Below are 16,677 nucleotides of genomic sequence, written 5' to 3' on the forward strand. Positions count from 1 at the left end.
GGATGATTTTGCCTCGCACGGGACCTCTGGCCATGTTGTCTGGAGACATATTTGTTCTACACACCGGGGCTGAGCTACTGACCTCTCAGGGGTAGAGGCCAGGGAGGCCAGTGAAACCTCCTGCAATGCACAGGACAGCCCCTCCCCGCTCCAGCAAGAGTTAGCCGGCCCCCCAAATGTTGAGGGCGAGAAGGGTAAGAAAGCCTGCCAGAAACCATCTCCCCTCACTGGTTATCCGGATCCCCCCCATCATGGTAAGTTGGAGAAAACCCTCTGACCCCACTGGGACTCCTCTTCATTCAGACCCTGTAATTCAGCTCCACGAGCTTAAATTGAACAGACGTCATTTTGTACAGTACACCAGAAAAAGAGAATATTGGGGGGGAAAAATCTGGCAAACTTGACTGGCAAACCACGAAGGGGCGGAAACATGAGGAGACTGATTATTATGTAAATGCCTTTATTTGAACTAATACATTGCTACCAGATTACATCACTTTTCAGAGTTAGAGTAACATTATGATCTTGGAAACTATAGCAAACAGCTTGACAAAGCAAGAGTACATTACGTCCTACATATATATTTTTATTTTTTAGTGACCACGTCTCCTTGTTTTAGGTGGAAAATTAGAAAATTTATGGTACGCTTAGCATGCTTGACCTACCGTCTCCTGTCTGCATTCTGAGCGCACTCTCTCCTCAAAAGTGTCATATTCAACAGCATTTTAAATCTAAAGAGAGAGTTTGATGATACAGGCTTTTAAAACAAATAAGCATATATGGAACCAAGTGTTTGAAGACAAAATATGTCAGCTGTTTACAACTTGGGTGTGAGAGGGTGGATGCAAAATCAAGGGACACCTTTCCTCTACCTACAATGTATGGTTTTTACTTACTTGAAGACCCCTTAAAAAAAGTAGCAAAATCAGCAGTCTCATTTAATGTAATCAAAATATTCTTAAATGTACAAAAAAGATCACGTAGAAAGAATACTGTAAAAAGATACTGATTTTAAGAATAAAAGAATACGAAAAGCTTCTATTACATTCTGCACAGCCAGTTACTTCTGCCAATGTTCAGTACTACAAAGATAAGCAAAGGATACTCCTATCCAGATACCCTCTGAGCCCAGTTCTCGAGTAAGAACTAGCATCCTGGATGGAAACACAAAATTATGGTCTAACAATATTCATATCCGATCATCTAAGCAAGTCCCAAGAGGTGGACATTCTAAGGGGGGGGCAAAGATACACAGAGACGACATACAGCAATGGGAAATGTCAGGGGCAGCCATCTAGGAGGAGAGAGAGTAAATGATTTGGCCGTGAGCGCATTTCAGGGGTGCCTGACAAATCCAACTTTGACTACGGGAAAGAGGAGTTGTTGCCATTAAAACTCTTTCCCCTGTGAGCTCTCAAGATGAGGAGTCTTGTTCATCAAAACTCTGAGTCCTTTCAATGACCATCAGTTCCTTAAGCCATGAGCACTTCCCCTGGAAAGAGTTGACCTGCTAATCATGCACCTGGGAGCAAGGTTGTTTTTATTCGAATTGGTTATTTTACACCCTCTTCATCCCCCTGCCCATCAAGCACGCAAACACGGTCATGACCATCTTGGGCTTTACTTCCACAAGGTCTTCGGGGAGAGCATACACCCTGGCTCCGATTCTTCTAGCCATTGACACGGCGTACCTATTGGTGGAGGAAACAAAAATCAAGATGAACCTCTTGTTAGTCAAGGACATGATAGGAGACATCTGTTTCCTCTTGTAAAGTCATTTGGCTGGGATGTGAAACGTTCATATTGAAACTTCAGAGCGGCACGATTTTACTTTTTGTTGTTTTCTGTTTTGTTTTTGAGGTCAGTCTTAAGTGACATCCGATTTTTCAGCCCTACTGCTTGGGACTGATTTTATTCACCCCTTTTCTGCAATGAGAATTAATTTTGGAGCACTGACATGATACCGAAGATGAGAAAAAAATATATATAATTATCCAGATCGGCTGTATGATCGATGTTGATATTTTCATTGAGCATGTTGACGGGTTAACAGATGCTCTCGTGTGATCCTAGAGATAGGGGACGGAAGTCTATGTCATATATTCAAATCCAAGCTGCTTTGGGAGATGCAATGAATTCTTCCATACAGTCAGGGCGGGGGTGGGGTGGGTAGAGTCTACAAGATGTGGGGACAGAGTGGTCAGAGCAAGGAATGGAAAGGGTACACAAAGTAAGGGAAGAAAGAACTGATGTGTCCAGCTAGGGAAATCTGCTGGAGCGCCCTTCACTTAATACAGGAGACATTTCTAGGGGTTTTGTAACACAAATCTTTAAAGACGATCGTTTCTGAAAAAGGAAGGTTTTCAGTGGGCTGATTTCCAGTGTATGCTAGTCAAGCTTTCATGGGTTGCCTGCAAAACCAGGTCACAGTCTAGGTCTTTGGGGAAGAAGGGAAATGACAGGTGGAAAAGCCCTTCTCAATATTGCTGAAATGCATAAAACTTTCTTTTTTTAAAAAGATTTTATTTATTTATCTTAGAGAGAGCACAAGCAGGGAGAGGAGCAGAGGGAGAAGCAGACTCCCCGCTGAGCAGGAAGCCCAACTCGGGACTCCATCCCAAGACGCCGGGTTCATGACCTCAGCCAAAGGCAGACACTTCACCAACTGAGCCACCCGCCACCCCACAAAAAACTTTCAAGGCATAGTTTCAGTGGAGGCTTAAGCATCCTGCTCATTTAGGGACCAAGATAATAAACTCAACATATGTAGTAAAGGCGATCTGTGCATAGTGAAAAAAGACATCCGTAAGTAACGCGTTTCAAAAAAGAGTGAGACAGAAGAATATTCTTATCTACGGCATGAATATTCTTAGCCCATTTTCTCCTTGTAGTAAGATGAACATAAACTATATTATTTCGGTAATTCCCTGAAGCAACGACTGACTGAGTGCCTATTCATTTCAAAATCTCTAAGGTAAGTATTATTGCTCCCATATGTACTGATGAGGAGTCTGAAGCTCCAAGTGGAGAGTGAACGAGAGAGAGCACGAGCCAGAGGGAGAAGCAGACTCCCCGCTGAGCAGGGAGCCCGACACGGGGCTCGATCCCAGGACCCTGGGATCAAGCTCATGACCTGAGCCGAAGGCAGATGCTTAACCGACTGAGCACCCTAGGCGCCCCTTAGGTGACACCATCCGTAAAGTGGCCGAACCTGAGCGAGAACGCAGAGTGGGTATTAATCATCATTATCATCAGTGTCTCTTACTTGGCATTATTGTGCTTGTCGTCTTCTGTCAGATTGCCACTCTTAACAAGGTCATAGTTTATGCAGCCCGGCTGGATGGCGTCAATTAAATCCACAACTGCCAAACTGGAGCTGATCGTCTTGTCCTAGTGTCAAAGGACAATAAATCCAAGAGTTTCAGGTTTGTACAAATTAACATGTGATTACTTGTCTCAAGTTGCCACACACCAAGCCCAGTGGCTGAAGAGAATCTTGCCAGTAGCACAACATTAAATCACTGACAAACCAACCAAAGCCTGGCCTTCTAAATTATTGATCCTTTCTGGCACACATGACGTTTAATCATCAAATGTGCGCAAGTCTTACCTTAAAACTCTGAATGGAAGTTGATTTTCCAGCTTCACTCAATGTTCTGTTCACCCAGCTGACAATGATGTCATCATTAGCTTTCTGCCCATCTCCGAGGTCTTCCAGAACATTGAGGGTATATCTAGAAGGAGAAGTGGAAGAAAAGGTCCCAATCTACTTCATGAGGAAAAAAAAAAAAAGCACCTTTTGTACCAGTCCGACAGTGACAATGACCTAAAAGAAGCTGTTTTGGCTGGTACTCGGTTATAATGGATGCGTGTCAGCATTCTCGTTAAGAGGTCTTTTTCTTTTCTTTTCGAAGATTTTATTTATTTATTTGACAGAGAGAGAGATAGCGAGAGCAGGAACACAAGCAGGGGGAGTGGGAGAGGGAGAAGCAGGCTTCCCGCCGAGCAGGGAGCCTGATGCGGGGCTCGATCCCAGGACCCTGGGATCGTGACCTGAGCCGAAGGCAGCCGCTTAACCGACTAAGGCACCCAGGCGCCCCAAGAGGTCTTTTTCAAACGGATACATGGGCTGTTCAGAATTTTTGCATCTATCTGTTACCTAAGCTCACTTTAGAGTCTAAATACAAGTTTCCAGGGCGTAGTCATTGACACGTCTACCTGAAAATAACAAGGGCTGGATCACAGACCGCTAGGACAGTGGAGCTTAAACAGTGAAAACTGGGTACCATACCTTCTCATCAGCTGCCAGACTAAAGCTAAAGTCAGAGTTTGGTTTCCATCGTTCAGGTCTTGCCCTCCGATACCAACCAGGGAGAATTTGGCAGGATGCTTTCCCAGTTCAACAGCATAGTTGCAGTTTTCTAGCTGTAAACCCACAAAAAGCCAATGGTTGAGGATTTTTCATCTGCTTTATCTGGATACACATGTGAGTACGCATGCACGATGCTGGGCACTTAGCACATCAAAATAAGTTAAGACACGGTTCCTGTTCTCAAGAAGCTCAGATGCAAGAGTTTTCCAAACAAAAGAAACAAACAGAATAAAAATAGCCTGTGACAAATGTATACAGCAACTTAATGATCTACCTTTTTCATGTTGGCTCCAAGTTTCGGGTATGGAGGTTTATTAACCTTACTCCAGTCAACAGGAACTTTAATTCGTTCATACAACTGTAAGATTACCAGGGCATCCTGCAGGTCACTAAAGATTTAAAAATAATTTAATCAGTGTTTTTAGACAGCTGGGCCTTTGTTTCCTTAAAAACAATAACAGTACACTGGCAACTAAAACATATAAAACCACAGATAATACCCAAGGCTCATATTTTCTATCAATTTGTCCTAAAAAATAGAGCTAACACCATCCTGTTCACTTAAAATACTTATCACAAGCTTCTGATTTGCAAGGTACTATTCTAGAAGCTGGGCACATAGAATGAAAATCCTTGGCCTTACACTAGACTCAGGGAGAGAGAGAGAGATAATAAACAAGTATATGGATCAACAGGTGATTTGATTTGGGGGTATATATAACTGCTATGAAGATGAAAAGAACCAGGGTTAGGGTTATGGAGTGTTAGGTGGTAGTCAGGGCCTGAATTAGTGGCTTGAATATAGTAAGGGAATAAGGCATTTGAGGCAGAAAAGAACATTCCAGGCTGAGAGAACAGTGAGTACAAAGGCCTCAAGACATCATGGATGGTGTACTTAAGGCATTCCCCGGTCTCTTTTCAAAATATAAAGGCTATTCCGTAGGGTGTTAGAAAGACATTCATACACTCTTTCACTTAATGATCATGTAAAGAAAGAATCTGGGCTTCTGTGTATTCGGAAAATGATAATGGATGTCACCATTCAACATCTTCCGATCTAAATAGCCAGTGTAAACGAACATCTAGAAAATGTTTAGAGCTGTAATTCCTTCTGTGGCATCCATTCACGATGCTCCTAACAGATAATAACAGTACAAAGGCTTACGCATAGAGATGGTTTACATGGGGATTAACACCAAGAGAATTCATCCAGTTACGGAAGGTTCTTTCTTCACGAGTTTCTCCTAATAAGAATATTCACAAAATGTATATATTAATTAAATACCTTGTATATGTGCATATCATATCAATTCATAGTTAAGATTACTTCATTTCCTCTGTACAAACCTAGAGGTTTTCTCCAATATGAATCTCCAGACATTCTCTCTAAATGCATTCTCTCTAGGTACAGCCTTCTTTAAAAAAATCTGTTGAATTTATTTTACAATTGAAGAATACAACTTTATAATCAAACAATTTAGAGGTTTATGAATTTTTTATAATCTCCTCCCCCTTCTAAGGCTTCCCCAATATCTCCCCAAGTCCCCATACCTCAAAAGTAACTGATGTGATCAGTTTTACATTTAAAAAAATTGGGGGGGAATCAAAAATATTTTGGGGGGTGGTCATATGAACCCTCTATACTCATGAATTTACACCTTCCCTCTACACATTTATAAATTTTAAGCTACACACGAGCACTCCTTTCACATGCCTATATCACAGCAACAAGTTCCGTGAAACTTGAAAAGCATAAAATGTAAAGATTTTATAGTCCTGCCAGTGGATGGTCAAGGAATGACTACTACATTTGTTCATATTTGAATCTTATACTTCATGCATATATAATCTGGAAAAGGTAAACTCTGCCTTCCCCAAACTTAATTGCCATCCATTATTATTATCATTTTAAAGATTTTATTTTTAAGTAATCGCCACACCCAGTGTGGGGCTCTAACTCATGACCCTGAGATCAAGAGTCGCACGCTCTACCGACTGAGCCGGCCAGGCACTCCCTATTATGATTTTTTGAGTAGATGAGTAGAAAAGGAACTGGGGCTAGTGCTGTCTGGTTAGTCTGACTGTGGAAGAATGACATAATACTGTGAACTGATAGGTCAAATTGAATGCATATATACCTTTTTCTGGTGAGGGGTTTAAAGATGATCTATTTCTAAAATATTAAAATAAAACAATGGTTTACTAAGTGGCCTTAAGCTAGGTGATCCTTGACTACAAGTTTCCCGGTATCACCCTTTTCTATCAGCTGCCACTTTTTACTCAGCCCTCGGGTCTACTTCCAGCAGAGATTTGCTAAGAGAAAGTGGAGAAGGAAACTTATTAAGTCAAGATCCTGGAATCATCGTGGCCTGTGTATTTCTGGTCTGTGGTCCCGCACATTAGAATGTGAGAAACCTTCCATTACCTTCCAACAGAGTCCAGTCAATATCCTGGTTCTCGGGCTTGGTTAGTGCCGGGTATTTATTAAACAGGTTAGCCACAAAGGCTAAGTTCAGTTTGGGGTTTCCACTGACAACATCAGCAGGGGTGACAAACTGTCTGCAACCCAACTTGTCTGCTTGTTGAAGCATACTCTCAGCTCTCTTCAAATCATCTGTTTCCTGTTGAAGTAAAGTAAGGAGGCATCTTTTAAAAGGCTATGCTAAAAATATAGACATGTTCCTCTACAATGATAGGCTGGATATACAATTCTACTTTCTCTTGGCCAACATATGGTACTTATTATAAAATTGTTTTGAATACAACAGCAGAAAAAGTTGGCCGTATTTGCATGCAGTACCTAAAAAACACGCTAGGTGGCACCAGATCATTTAGCTGAGGACAGTGCATTTACTTCAAATAGGATTACATCTCCCCTGCGAAAACTCCAGAAAAAAGCTAAAACTGTTGCGATTTTTCAAGTGGGCCCTAAAGAAGGCATAAGACTGAAAAAGATACAGAAATTATGAGAAAATATTTAAAAAATAATCATCAAGACTAGCAGTTTCCAGTAATTTAATTTCAGGTTTAAATCGTTTATTTCAAATTGTAGTTTTCCTCCGCAAGGATTTTTTTTTTTTTTCTTTTTTGGTTACGGTTTATTTGACTTAACATTTCCACCCAGGCAGAAGCAGAGTTGCTCATTTCTGTAAAGAATACTTACTTCCAACTAATTCCCATGACTCCTAACTTGTTACCCGCCTCCCCACCCCCCCCCCCACCCCAAGATGAATGCCCAGCTCTGGATTAACACAGGGTTTGGTGAAGAATTTAAGTTATCCAATCATTTCAGCCTGATGTCAAAAATACAGTTTCTCAGGCACTCACTATTCCCACCTCCCAAGGCTACAACTGAAAAACCTGGAGCCACGGGTGGAACGGGTGCTTTTGGATCTTCTGTTTCTAGTGACCTACACTTGAAAAGGAACAGAGTGGCACTCTGGGCACTTTCTACATCGACACAATACAGTTTTGCCCCGGGGCAAACGTGAGCACTTCTGCGGAACGGTGTCATGGGAGAAAGGGTTTTACAGTCTGGTGGGAAAAGAAGAGATAAAATAAATGAAACCTGAGGAATGTTACTTTTAAACTAAAGCTGCCCAGAATGTGTAATTTGACAGTCTTAACTTTGTCTTCAATGGGTGATGCTATCTTTAATTAGTTTTTTTAAGCTCCAGTGAGGTGCCTTGATTGTACAGGACTCCAGAACAATGTGTATTTAGTTTGTTACCTTCTGCAAAACAATCAGTAACCACCAGCAGATGGGCAATTGAGTGGGATTCAACCTTTCTTCAGGGTTCTCTCTGAGCATAGTGAGTTCCTCTCATGGAGCCTATTTTATTTCTTGTAACCTGTCAGTTATTACTTTAATATTGTTTGCTGTATGCTATTTACCAACTTATTTTAAAATCCTTTCTTTATTGATCATCTTGGCATTCCTAATGAAGCACTGATAATATTGGAATAGGAGGAAGCTTTAGAGTAGACAGAAACAAAAAAAAATTTAAATAGTCAAATAGACAATAGTGAAATAAAAAATAATCAAATAAAAAACATATATGCAAAAATAACTCCAGCCCCACTTCCCACCATATTCAAAGTTAACCCCAAACATATTTCTAAATGTAAAACCTCAAACTATAAAACCTCTAGGAGAACACATAGGAAGAAATATTTGTGACCTTGCGTTAGGCTAAAATTTCTTATATACAACATCAAAAGCATGATCCATAAAAGAAAAAATGACTAAATCTGACTTTGCCAAAATTAAGAACGTCTGTTCTTTGAAAAACATTGAGAGAAAATATTTGCAAATCACATATCCAATCAAGGACTTGTCTCCAGAATACATAAAAACACTCAAAACTGGCTAATAAGAAAACAAACAATGCAATTAAAAATGGGCAAAATGTTTGAACATGATGATACATAGATGGCAAATAACCACATTAAAAATGTTCAACATCATAGGTCATTAGGGAAATACAAATTAAAACCACAATGACAGATCATTCGGCACCTGTTAGAATGATTCAAGTTAAAAGGACTAACCACACTAAAGTGTTAGTGAGGGTGTGGATGAACTGGAACTTTTATATATATGTTGCCGGTAGCAATGTAAAATGGTACAACCAGTTTGGAAAACGAATTGGCCGCTTCCTAAAAAAGTCAAACATAGACATACCCAATTACTCAGCCATTTCATTCCTAGGTATTTACCAAAGAGAAATGAATGCATATCTTTATACAAAGAGTTCTGTATGAATGCTCAATAGCAGCTATATTTGTAATAGCCCCAAACTGGAAACAATCCAAATGCTCATCAGCAAGTGCATGTGTAAACAAATCTGTGGTATCTCCATTCACCGGCATATAATTCAGGAATAAACAAGGAATGCATTTATGATACATGTGACAACATGAATGAATATCAAAATATTATGCTGAGTGAAAGAAGCTAGACCAAAAAAAAAGGATACATACTGTAGGGGTCCATTATATAAAACTCATAAAAATTCAAACTAATATAAAGTGAAAGAAAACAAATGAGTGGTTGCCTGGGATGGGGGCTGGAAGGCATTACAAAGGGTCATGAGAAAACCGGATGTGATAATGGATATAAAAAAAAAATCAATTATCAGTCAGTTAGGCCCTAAAGAAGGTAATAAGGCTGAAAAAGATGAAGAAGGACACTGACCAACAAGGTAAAAGTGTGAGCAAAGGCTCAGAGGTAAAATGAGTATTGGGGGCAGGGGTGAGGGGATGCGGGTAGAGACTAACAGGAAAGAGCACTCGCTAGCAGACCTGGAGCAAGACTGTGGAGGGCCTTAAATGCTAAGCAGAGCACTTGAGACTAAAGTCTGGAGTCAATGGGGAATCCTTGAAGGATTCTGGGGAGGGAAGAGTCAGAGGAGTGTTTGAAGATCAGCCAGGGAAGACTGAATGGAGAAGAGCTGTCTGGAAATCAGAATCAGTTAGTGTACTGGCTGCCAGTCACCCAGCGAGCCTGCCCAGACAGCTCCCCAGCACACAGGACAGCTCCCTATCCATACCAAGTCACCCGAACCAGAGTCTCACGTCCAACATACAGACAGCAATATAAGCGCACAAGTCAGTTACAAATTCAGTTCTGATAAGGGCAGTGTAAGTGGTTTAGCCCGTGTTATCTACTCGATCCTACTGCCTAGTAGGCTAGAAACACGGATTCTCTAAATTAGTACAAGGCATTCTATATCTAACGGGTACAAAGAACGCACCAGGGGATCCTAGAAACTTGAGACGAAATCGTCTAGCCCAATTTATGGATGAGCAAAGTGAGATCCAATTTGGGGAAGGTCACTGAACAACTGAGTGATGTAACCAGGGAATATGGTCCATGAGTGAGTCCCCAAGCTGGATTTCAGGGATCCGCAGTTTGTAAACATATTCATGTTACTCTCAACACAGGAATATTACAGATGCATATACGAATAGCTTGTCATTACATCTCTCACTGTGACTATAATCCAAACACTTGGAAAAGGTTAGTTTCTAGCACTTACTTCCCCACCCTTGCTTTGCATATTTTATGCAATCAATATAAACCAATAGTGCCATCATTATGGATCCCATTAATAAACTATCAAACTCCACCAAAGCTACTCTTTCTGCCTTTGAATTATACCCACTGCAATAAATTATAAAATAATGCTCAAAATTTTTAACACCATTACAACCAATTATAAAAATTCTTGTTATTTAGAAGAAATTGACAATCATTTTGTAAGACTGTAGAATTCAAATGAACACCTATACTTACATTGAAACCTGACATGTTAATATCTATCCGTGGTTCACCTTCCTTCTGTCCTTTTGGTGCAATTTGATTGAGAAGATGGAAATAGGCTTTGGAATCCTACAAATGAATTGAAAATCTCAGTGAGATCACATCTACAAAGAATGAATGTATCCCATTGTCCCATGTTTGGTAGGATATTTGCACTGGATTTTGTGAGAATATATGGCACAAATCTCTGTCTTCTAATCTAACAGATCTTTCCCCCAGAAAAGCCCATCTATCTGGCCTAATGTCTGTCTCGAATATGGATAACTGGATTTTATCATGACTTTACAACCGATTAACATTACCAATACAATAATGCTAGTAAACACATTAACTAGTTCTGTACCTTCACTGAATTACTGAAGTCAATAAGCTTGGTAGATAAAACAAGCAAGAAAAGAAAGTAGGAGCAGAAATCCAGGAAGCATAGGGAAAGAGAAAACAGACAGGTTACATCATTACAAAACACAATATATACCATAACCTATGGAGAAGAGATTAGCTATGTTAAAGATGTATTTAATTGTAAATTTAAATGACATTTTTTAAATGAGTAACTCTTGAGTTGGTGAAATAACGTTTAACCCTGTATGACCTGAATATAGTTAACCAAACAAGATATTTTTTTTTTAAGTAGGTTCCCCACCCAGCATGGAGCCCAATGCGGGGCTTGAACTCATGACCCTGAGATCAAGACCTGAGCTGAGATCAAGAATCGGACGCTTCACTGACTGAACCACCCAGGTGCTCCCTGAAGATTTTCTTTTTGCTTTAAGCTCCTGAACTCATTCATTGTTTGAATGTTTTACTTGGAATCCCAGTAACTAAAAGTGGCGCTGCTCATATGGGGGTAGGCTAGGTGAAATCAGGCTGTGTGGACCCTCTACAGAATACAACTTGAGAACCACTGTACTGGGGCAAACCCTTAATAACCGTCTTCAACACAAATGTCAAGTAAACTTCTGCCTTTAGGGGACTGAACCTGGAGTCAAGACTCCTTAATCCTGCTCTATTGGAAGATGACCTCCCCAGCGGTGATCAGTTTCTATTACTGAACCCTGACGGTCCAGACAGGCTTATAAAGGAACGTTTCTCCTAGTAAACTCTGTAGATTATGTGCATCTTAACCCCCTGGGGGAAGCCGTTCAATATACAGATTACTGGGTCCAACCCCAGACCTACCAAATACAAATCTCTGGGAGCTGCATCTTAAATGAGCCACCTAAGTGAGTTGGATACAGAATGCCAGAAATGATTCTAACAGTGGGGAAAATCAGGAGAGTGAAATCGACTTCAGAGCCATTCATGAACTGCAAACCCAGATCCCACCATTAGCAGGCGCAGGATTTGCCTCCCCGTAAGAGGGCATTACCGTCGTCGTGAAAGTGCTTTTGCTTACAATTTCTTCTTAATGGTGCCTGAACAGCTCATAATCGAATCCTATGCCCTTGAGAAGAATGGGGAAAGAGCAGACCCAGCAGTGTCTTTCGACCCTGGAAAGGGCTTTATAGGTGAAAATTACACTTGAAGCCTTTTTTCACATTACTGAACAATCCTTTGCTTTTTAAAAAGATTCAAGGCAGGCTCCATTTTTAAACACTATTTCCTCTTGTACATTTCAAAGAGGTCCCAGAACAGAAAATCCATTTAAGAGTGGTTTTCGGGAACACATCTCATGCATAAAGCAAAAATATACCTGGCCAAACATCTTGTGTAAGTTAAAAGAAGGGGTGGGAGGCCTGCTGGTCTTATAATTTGGGAGCTATCCTTAATTTTCCCTGGTGAAATGAGTAATGCAACTATCGCACGACTTCCTCTCCCCACTGAGCACATCAATAGGATCACAGCCTATCGTTTTCATAGCCCTGTGGGTCAGTGACATCTGGTGAAGATCCTTGAATGTGTTCCCTGTGTCCCAAACACTTGGATTTGGGAGAGAGTCGAGTCAATGAATGAGAATTTTTTTGCTGTGGTGATTTTGGCCCCCTCTCTCTGGGAAGCTACCAATGTCTCCTTCCTCTGCTAGTTTTTTCCTTACTGCCTTTGAGAAGCAAATGCCAAAATGTAACACAAGAAATATTTGTAGGTCTTTTATGTGGCGGGTCTTGTGGTTGGAGGCGGGCTTTGGTCGGAGGGCCCTAGGGCAGGGGCTGAGGTACGAGACAGCCATATGTAAGAGTTCATCACTACCCTCATAAACTCAATGTCTACAGGTGGGAGCACATGATAGAAAGAAGCCAAATAAGAAAGGGGAAGGAGAATCCTGGGGCCCTTTCTCTCTCTTCCAGGATTTACTAACAGGTACCCTGTGGTCTGGGAAAGGCAATTAGGAAGAGAATGGTCATGGCCCACCCTCTGATACTCCATGTTTAACAGGCGGCAGAATAGAAAGCCTCAGGACTATATAATACTTTGACCCTTTCCCAGAGAAGGCAAGTTAAACTCGGTGCTAGTACTGTTCACTAGGTTTCAGCTCTCCCGAAATCTACCACCAGGGCCGAGGGCCAACAAGGCCTGGCGATATCCTGGCAGGACTTTTCCCTCTAACTGGGAGGAAGTCATCCAAGACATCGTATCCTCCAAAGGCGTGATGGTTCTTTGCACGGTTACCTTGATGTCAGCACTAAAGTTGTTGATTTTTTGCCAGCCCGAGTTTTCCAAGTGAAAGTTTGCCCATCTGAGCAGAAGCTCTTCCGGAGACAATTTCATAAGCTCCTCCAAAGTCTCACCATCTCGAAGTAAGGCGGCCAAGGCTATAAGGAAAACAAACACACAAACCCCACAACCAATATATTATATGACAGTGGTCATTACAAGTTCATTCGGTCTTTGGACACTCTGTTCGGTAACAGAGGTGCAATGACTGGTCTGACCTAGTTCCTCATTTTTAGGTACTGATAGTCTAATAAAAGTTAATATATTAGTAGATAATTATATGATGATCTAGATAAAGACACTGTTATGAGAATACATAGCAAATACATAATTTAATTTATTAGTCTTCATGTTCCAAATGGCAAATAAGTTACAGCTTTTAAAACATTTTACGTTATGTCGTATGTTTACCTAAATTGTCCTTGTTTTTTTTTTTTTTAAAGATTTTATTTATTTGAGAGACTGAGTGTGAGCGGGGGGAGTAAGAGAGGGAGAGGGACGAGCGGACTCTCCCCAAAGCTTGCCTTGGGGCTCAATCCCACAACCCTGAGATCATGACCTAAGCCAAAATCAAGAGTTGGACACTCAACAGACTGAGCCACCCAGGCACCCCGAAACACTATGGTATTTATATTTAAGTGTAATTATTTGACTCTCAAAGGGTTAAATCTATTTTTAAAAATATTTTTTAAAGTAATCTCTGCACCCAACGTGGGGTTCAAACCCACAACCCCGAGATCAAGTGTTGCAACATTCCACCAACTCAGGGCACCAGGCCAGGTGCCCTGGGTTAAATCTATTTTTAAAGGGATATAATTTAACTTTACGTTTTCTATAGCACCTAACATGTAAAAGCTGCTATTACTTTTTGTTGTTGAATTGAATGTATAGAAGGAGCCAAGGGTTTCTGGTAAATATTCCCTATAGGGAGTAGGTAGAAGCAGGGGGTGTCTGCAGAGAGAACAGTCTAAATTTTGGCATTGTTTTAGGAGTAAGTTGTGGAGTCCTAACGCAAAAATTCCCTCCCATGAAATAAAAGGAGGTTTAGCTTGAACAAGAAGACTGAAACTGCCTGATTTCTTTTTGTTTAAAGATTTTATTTATTTGAGAGAGAGAGAGAGTGAGCGAGAGAGAGCACAGAGAAAGAGGGAGAGGGAGAAGCAGGCTTCCCGCTGAGCAGGGAGCCTGATGTGGGGCTCGATCCCAGGACCCCGAGATCATGACCTGAGCCGAAGGCAGACGCTTAACCGACTGAGTCACCCAGGCGCCCCATGAAACTGCCTGATTTCTGAAGAGGTCTAAGCAACACCTTTATCAGGCAAATTTCATCTTTCACAGACTCTGCTTCATGCCGCGTCATTCTGACGCTGAGGGATTTAAGCCAGGGCAGAAGCAGCAGGTCACTTGTCCAAGACCCTCCTTTGGCTCCCCATCTCCACCACGTCAAAGGCTAGGGAGGACTAAACAGCCTGATATCTATGCACCTGAGACCTTTTCAAAGAAAAGTCATTTGATTTACTACATAAGCCAATGTGATTTTATTTTGCTGTCCCCTTTGCCTTTCTGAACGGACTTCAACTTCTTTAACAAGACAAACGCCACTGTGCAGAAGGCCAGCAACGAGAGTAATTGTCTTTGTTCAAATATATGTACCTCTGAGTGGATTGAAAGAGCAAGTGTAACAGTCTCAAAAGTGCAAAAAAGTCTTATCATGGATTGATGTGCAAAATAAGACCGTCGACAGACATTCTGGGGCCTTGAAAAGACTGAGAACCCCAAATACATATTCCCCAGAAGTAACTAGGATTGAGAGAGCGATTTCTGGAATAAAATAGGACTATCTGGAGTGGTGTTTAATGTTTTAAGCTTTGCAGGAAGAGGATCATGTAGTATTGCCCAGGACACATGACAATTATATTGTACGTGCTTATACATCCTACAAATCCATGGTGTGATGTGAAACCCCATGCTGTAAGAAGTTCAGGAAATATGTGACCATCAAGGGTGGGGTAGACTAGTTTGAAGAGGTCTCAATCTGTGGGTGAAGATGGGGTGGTAGTTGTGCAGGCAGATTAGAAAAGAAAAGATACCCAGGCTGGGGACCTTGGGAATGTTCCTTAAACTCTGCGCTTTTGTGTCTTTATTACAAAATGAATTCTAAAGCACCAGGCAAATGTGAATTACTACTAAAGAAGAAAAGTTGTAATTAGACTGTTTTCCAGAACAACACTATAGCATTACCTTCTGTTAATTCTAGTTATCATCTAATCACCACAATTAAGTGAAAGCACGACAGTCTGTGTGACCAGGAAAAAATACCCAATAAACAACTTTCAGAATAATGACTGTGTTCCATTACCTTCATTCCTGCTTAATTCAATGTCGGCGAACAAACCAATCTTAATGATCTGCCAAAGCAGTCCCAGAACCAGATGCGGTTTCCCAGCCCGCAAATCCTCGGCACCGATGTTCACAACGTGACACCCAATGGCGGAAGCAGAGTTCAGTGCCAAGTTTAAGTTTTCCTGCAAGACAGCCAATGTACACATTTGCTTCTTGACCTTTCCAGTTTTTAAGGAGTCTACTCCCTTTACTGAAAATCATGCTCAACGAGGAAATTAATTTCAGTCACACATGATCCACAGAAAACAATTTCCAGGCAACAAACTCCAGACTTTGGTGTTAAAGGCATAGCTAAAACAAATCTCAGCCTTATTATTGTTACTGTCTTTTCCAGAATTCCGTGGGAAGTTAACTTGGTATTTTTATTTGGTCTCTTTTGAAGTACATGGACGTTGTCACAAAAGGAAAAGGCTGAGTGACTAGAGTCAGGATATCCATGCGGGTTAAGGGTCGTATTTCTTTTTTTCTTTTTAAAGATTTTATTTTTAAGCCATCTCTACACCCGACATGGGACTCAAACTTACAACCCCGAGATCAAGAGTCGCATCTTCTACCAACTGAGCCAGCCGGGTGCCCCAAGAGTCATTGTATTTCTATTTTTTTTAAAGATTATTTATTTATTTGACAGAGAGAGAGAGAGACCAGCAGAGGGAAAGGGAGAAGCAGACTCCCCACTGAGCAGGGAGCCTGATGTGGGACTCGATCCCAGGACCCCGGGATCATGACCTGAGCCGAAGGCAGACGCTTAACCAACTGAGCCACCCAGGCGCCTGAGTCGTTGTATTTCTAAAAATGCCTAAATGAGAGGTCTATTCCATGCATCTGAAATAGTTCTAGAAGCTGAATTCTCCACATCCCAAGAGGTGCTCTTGCCCGAGGGAATTTTGCTATCTCAGAGTATAATACTCACTTGATGGAAAAGAAA

General features: G+C 41.2%; 1 protein-coding gene across 8 annotated transcripts in view; it reads right to left on the reverse strand.

Annotated features, from left to right (window-relative positions):
- Window positions 1-443: 443 nt before the first annotated feature.
- PLS3 (plastin 3) overlaps window positions 444-16,677 on the reverse strand; it is a 67,848-nt gene continuing 51,614 nt past the window's right edge. For all 8 annotated transcript variants that reach the window (XM_081808365.1, XM_081808366.1, XM_081808373.1 and 5 more), the window contains 10 exons: window positions 15,709-15,874; window positions 13,305-13,447; window positions 10,671-10,766; window positions 6,798-6,993; window positions 5,538-5,616; window positions 4,647-4,761; window positions 4,292-4,425; window positions 3,611-3,734; window positions 3,266-3,390; window positions 444-1,691 (listed from right to left, as the gene is read on the reverse strand). In XM_081808365.1, coding sequence (XP_081664491.1) covers window positions 1,559-1,691; window positions 3,266-3,390; window positions 3,611-3,734; window positions 4,292-4,425; window positions 4,647-4,761; window positions 5,538-5,616; window positions 6,798-6,993; window positions 10,671-10,766; window positions 13,305-13,447; window positions 15,709-15,874 — 1,311 coding nt within the window. In that variant the 3' untranslated portion in view covers window positions 444-1,558. The remainder of the gene's footprint in view (window positions 1,692-3,265; window positions 3,391-3,610; window positions 3,735-4,291; window positions 4,426-4,646; window positions 4,762-5,537; window positions 5,617-6,797; window positions 6,994-10,670; window positions 10,767-13,304; window positions 13,448-15,708; window positions 15,875-16,677) is intronic.

Source organism: Leptonychotes weddellii, chromosome X (assembly GCF_054177405.1).
Source record: "Leptonychotes weddellii isolate Sample4059 chromosome X, ASM5417740v2, whole genome shotgun sequence".
Classification (NCBI taxonomy): Eukaryota; Metazoa; Chordata; class Mammalia; order Carnivora; family Phocidae; genus Leptonychotes; species Leptonychotes weddellii.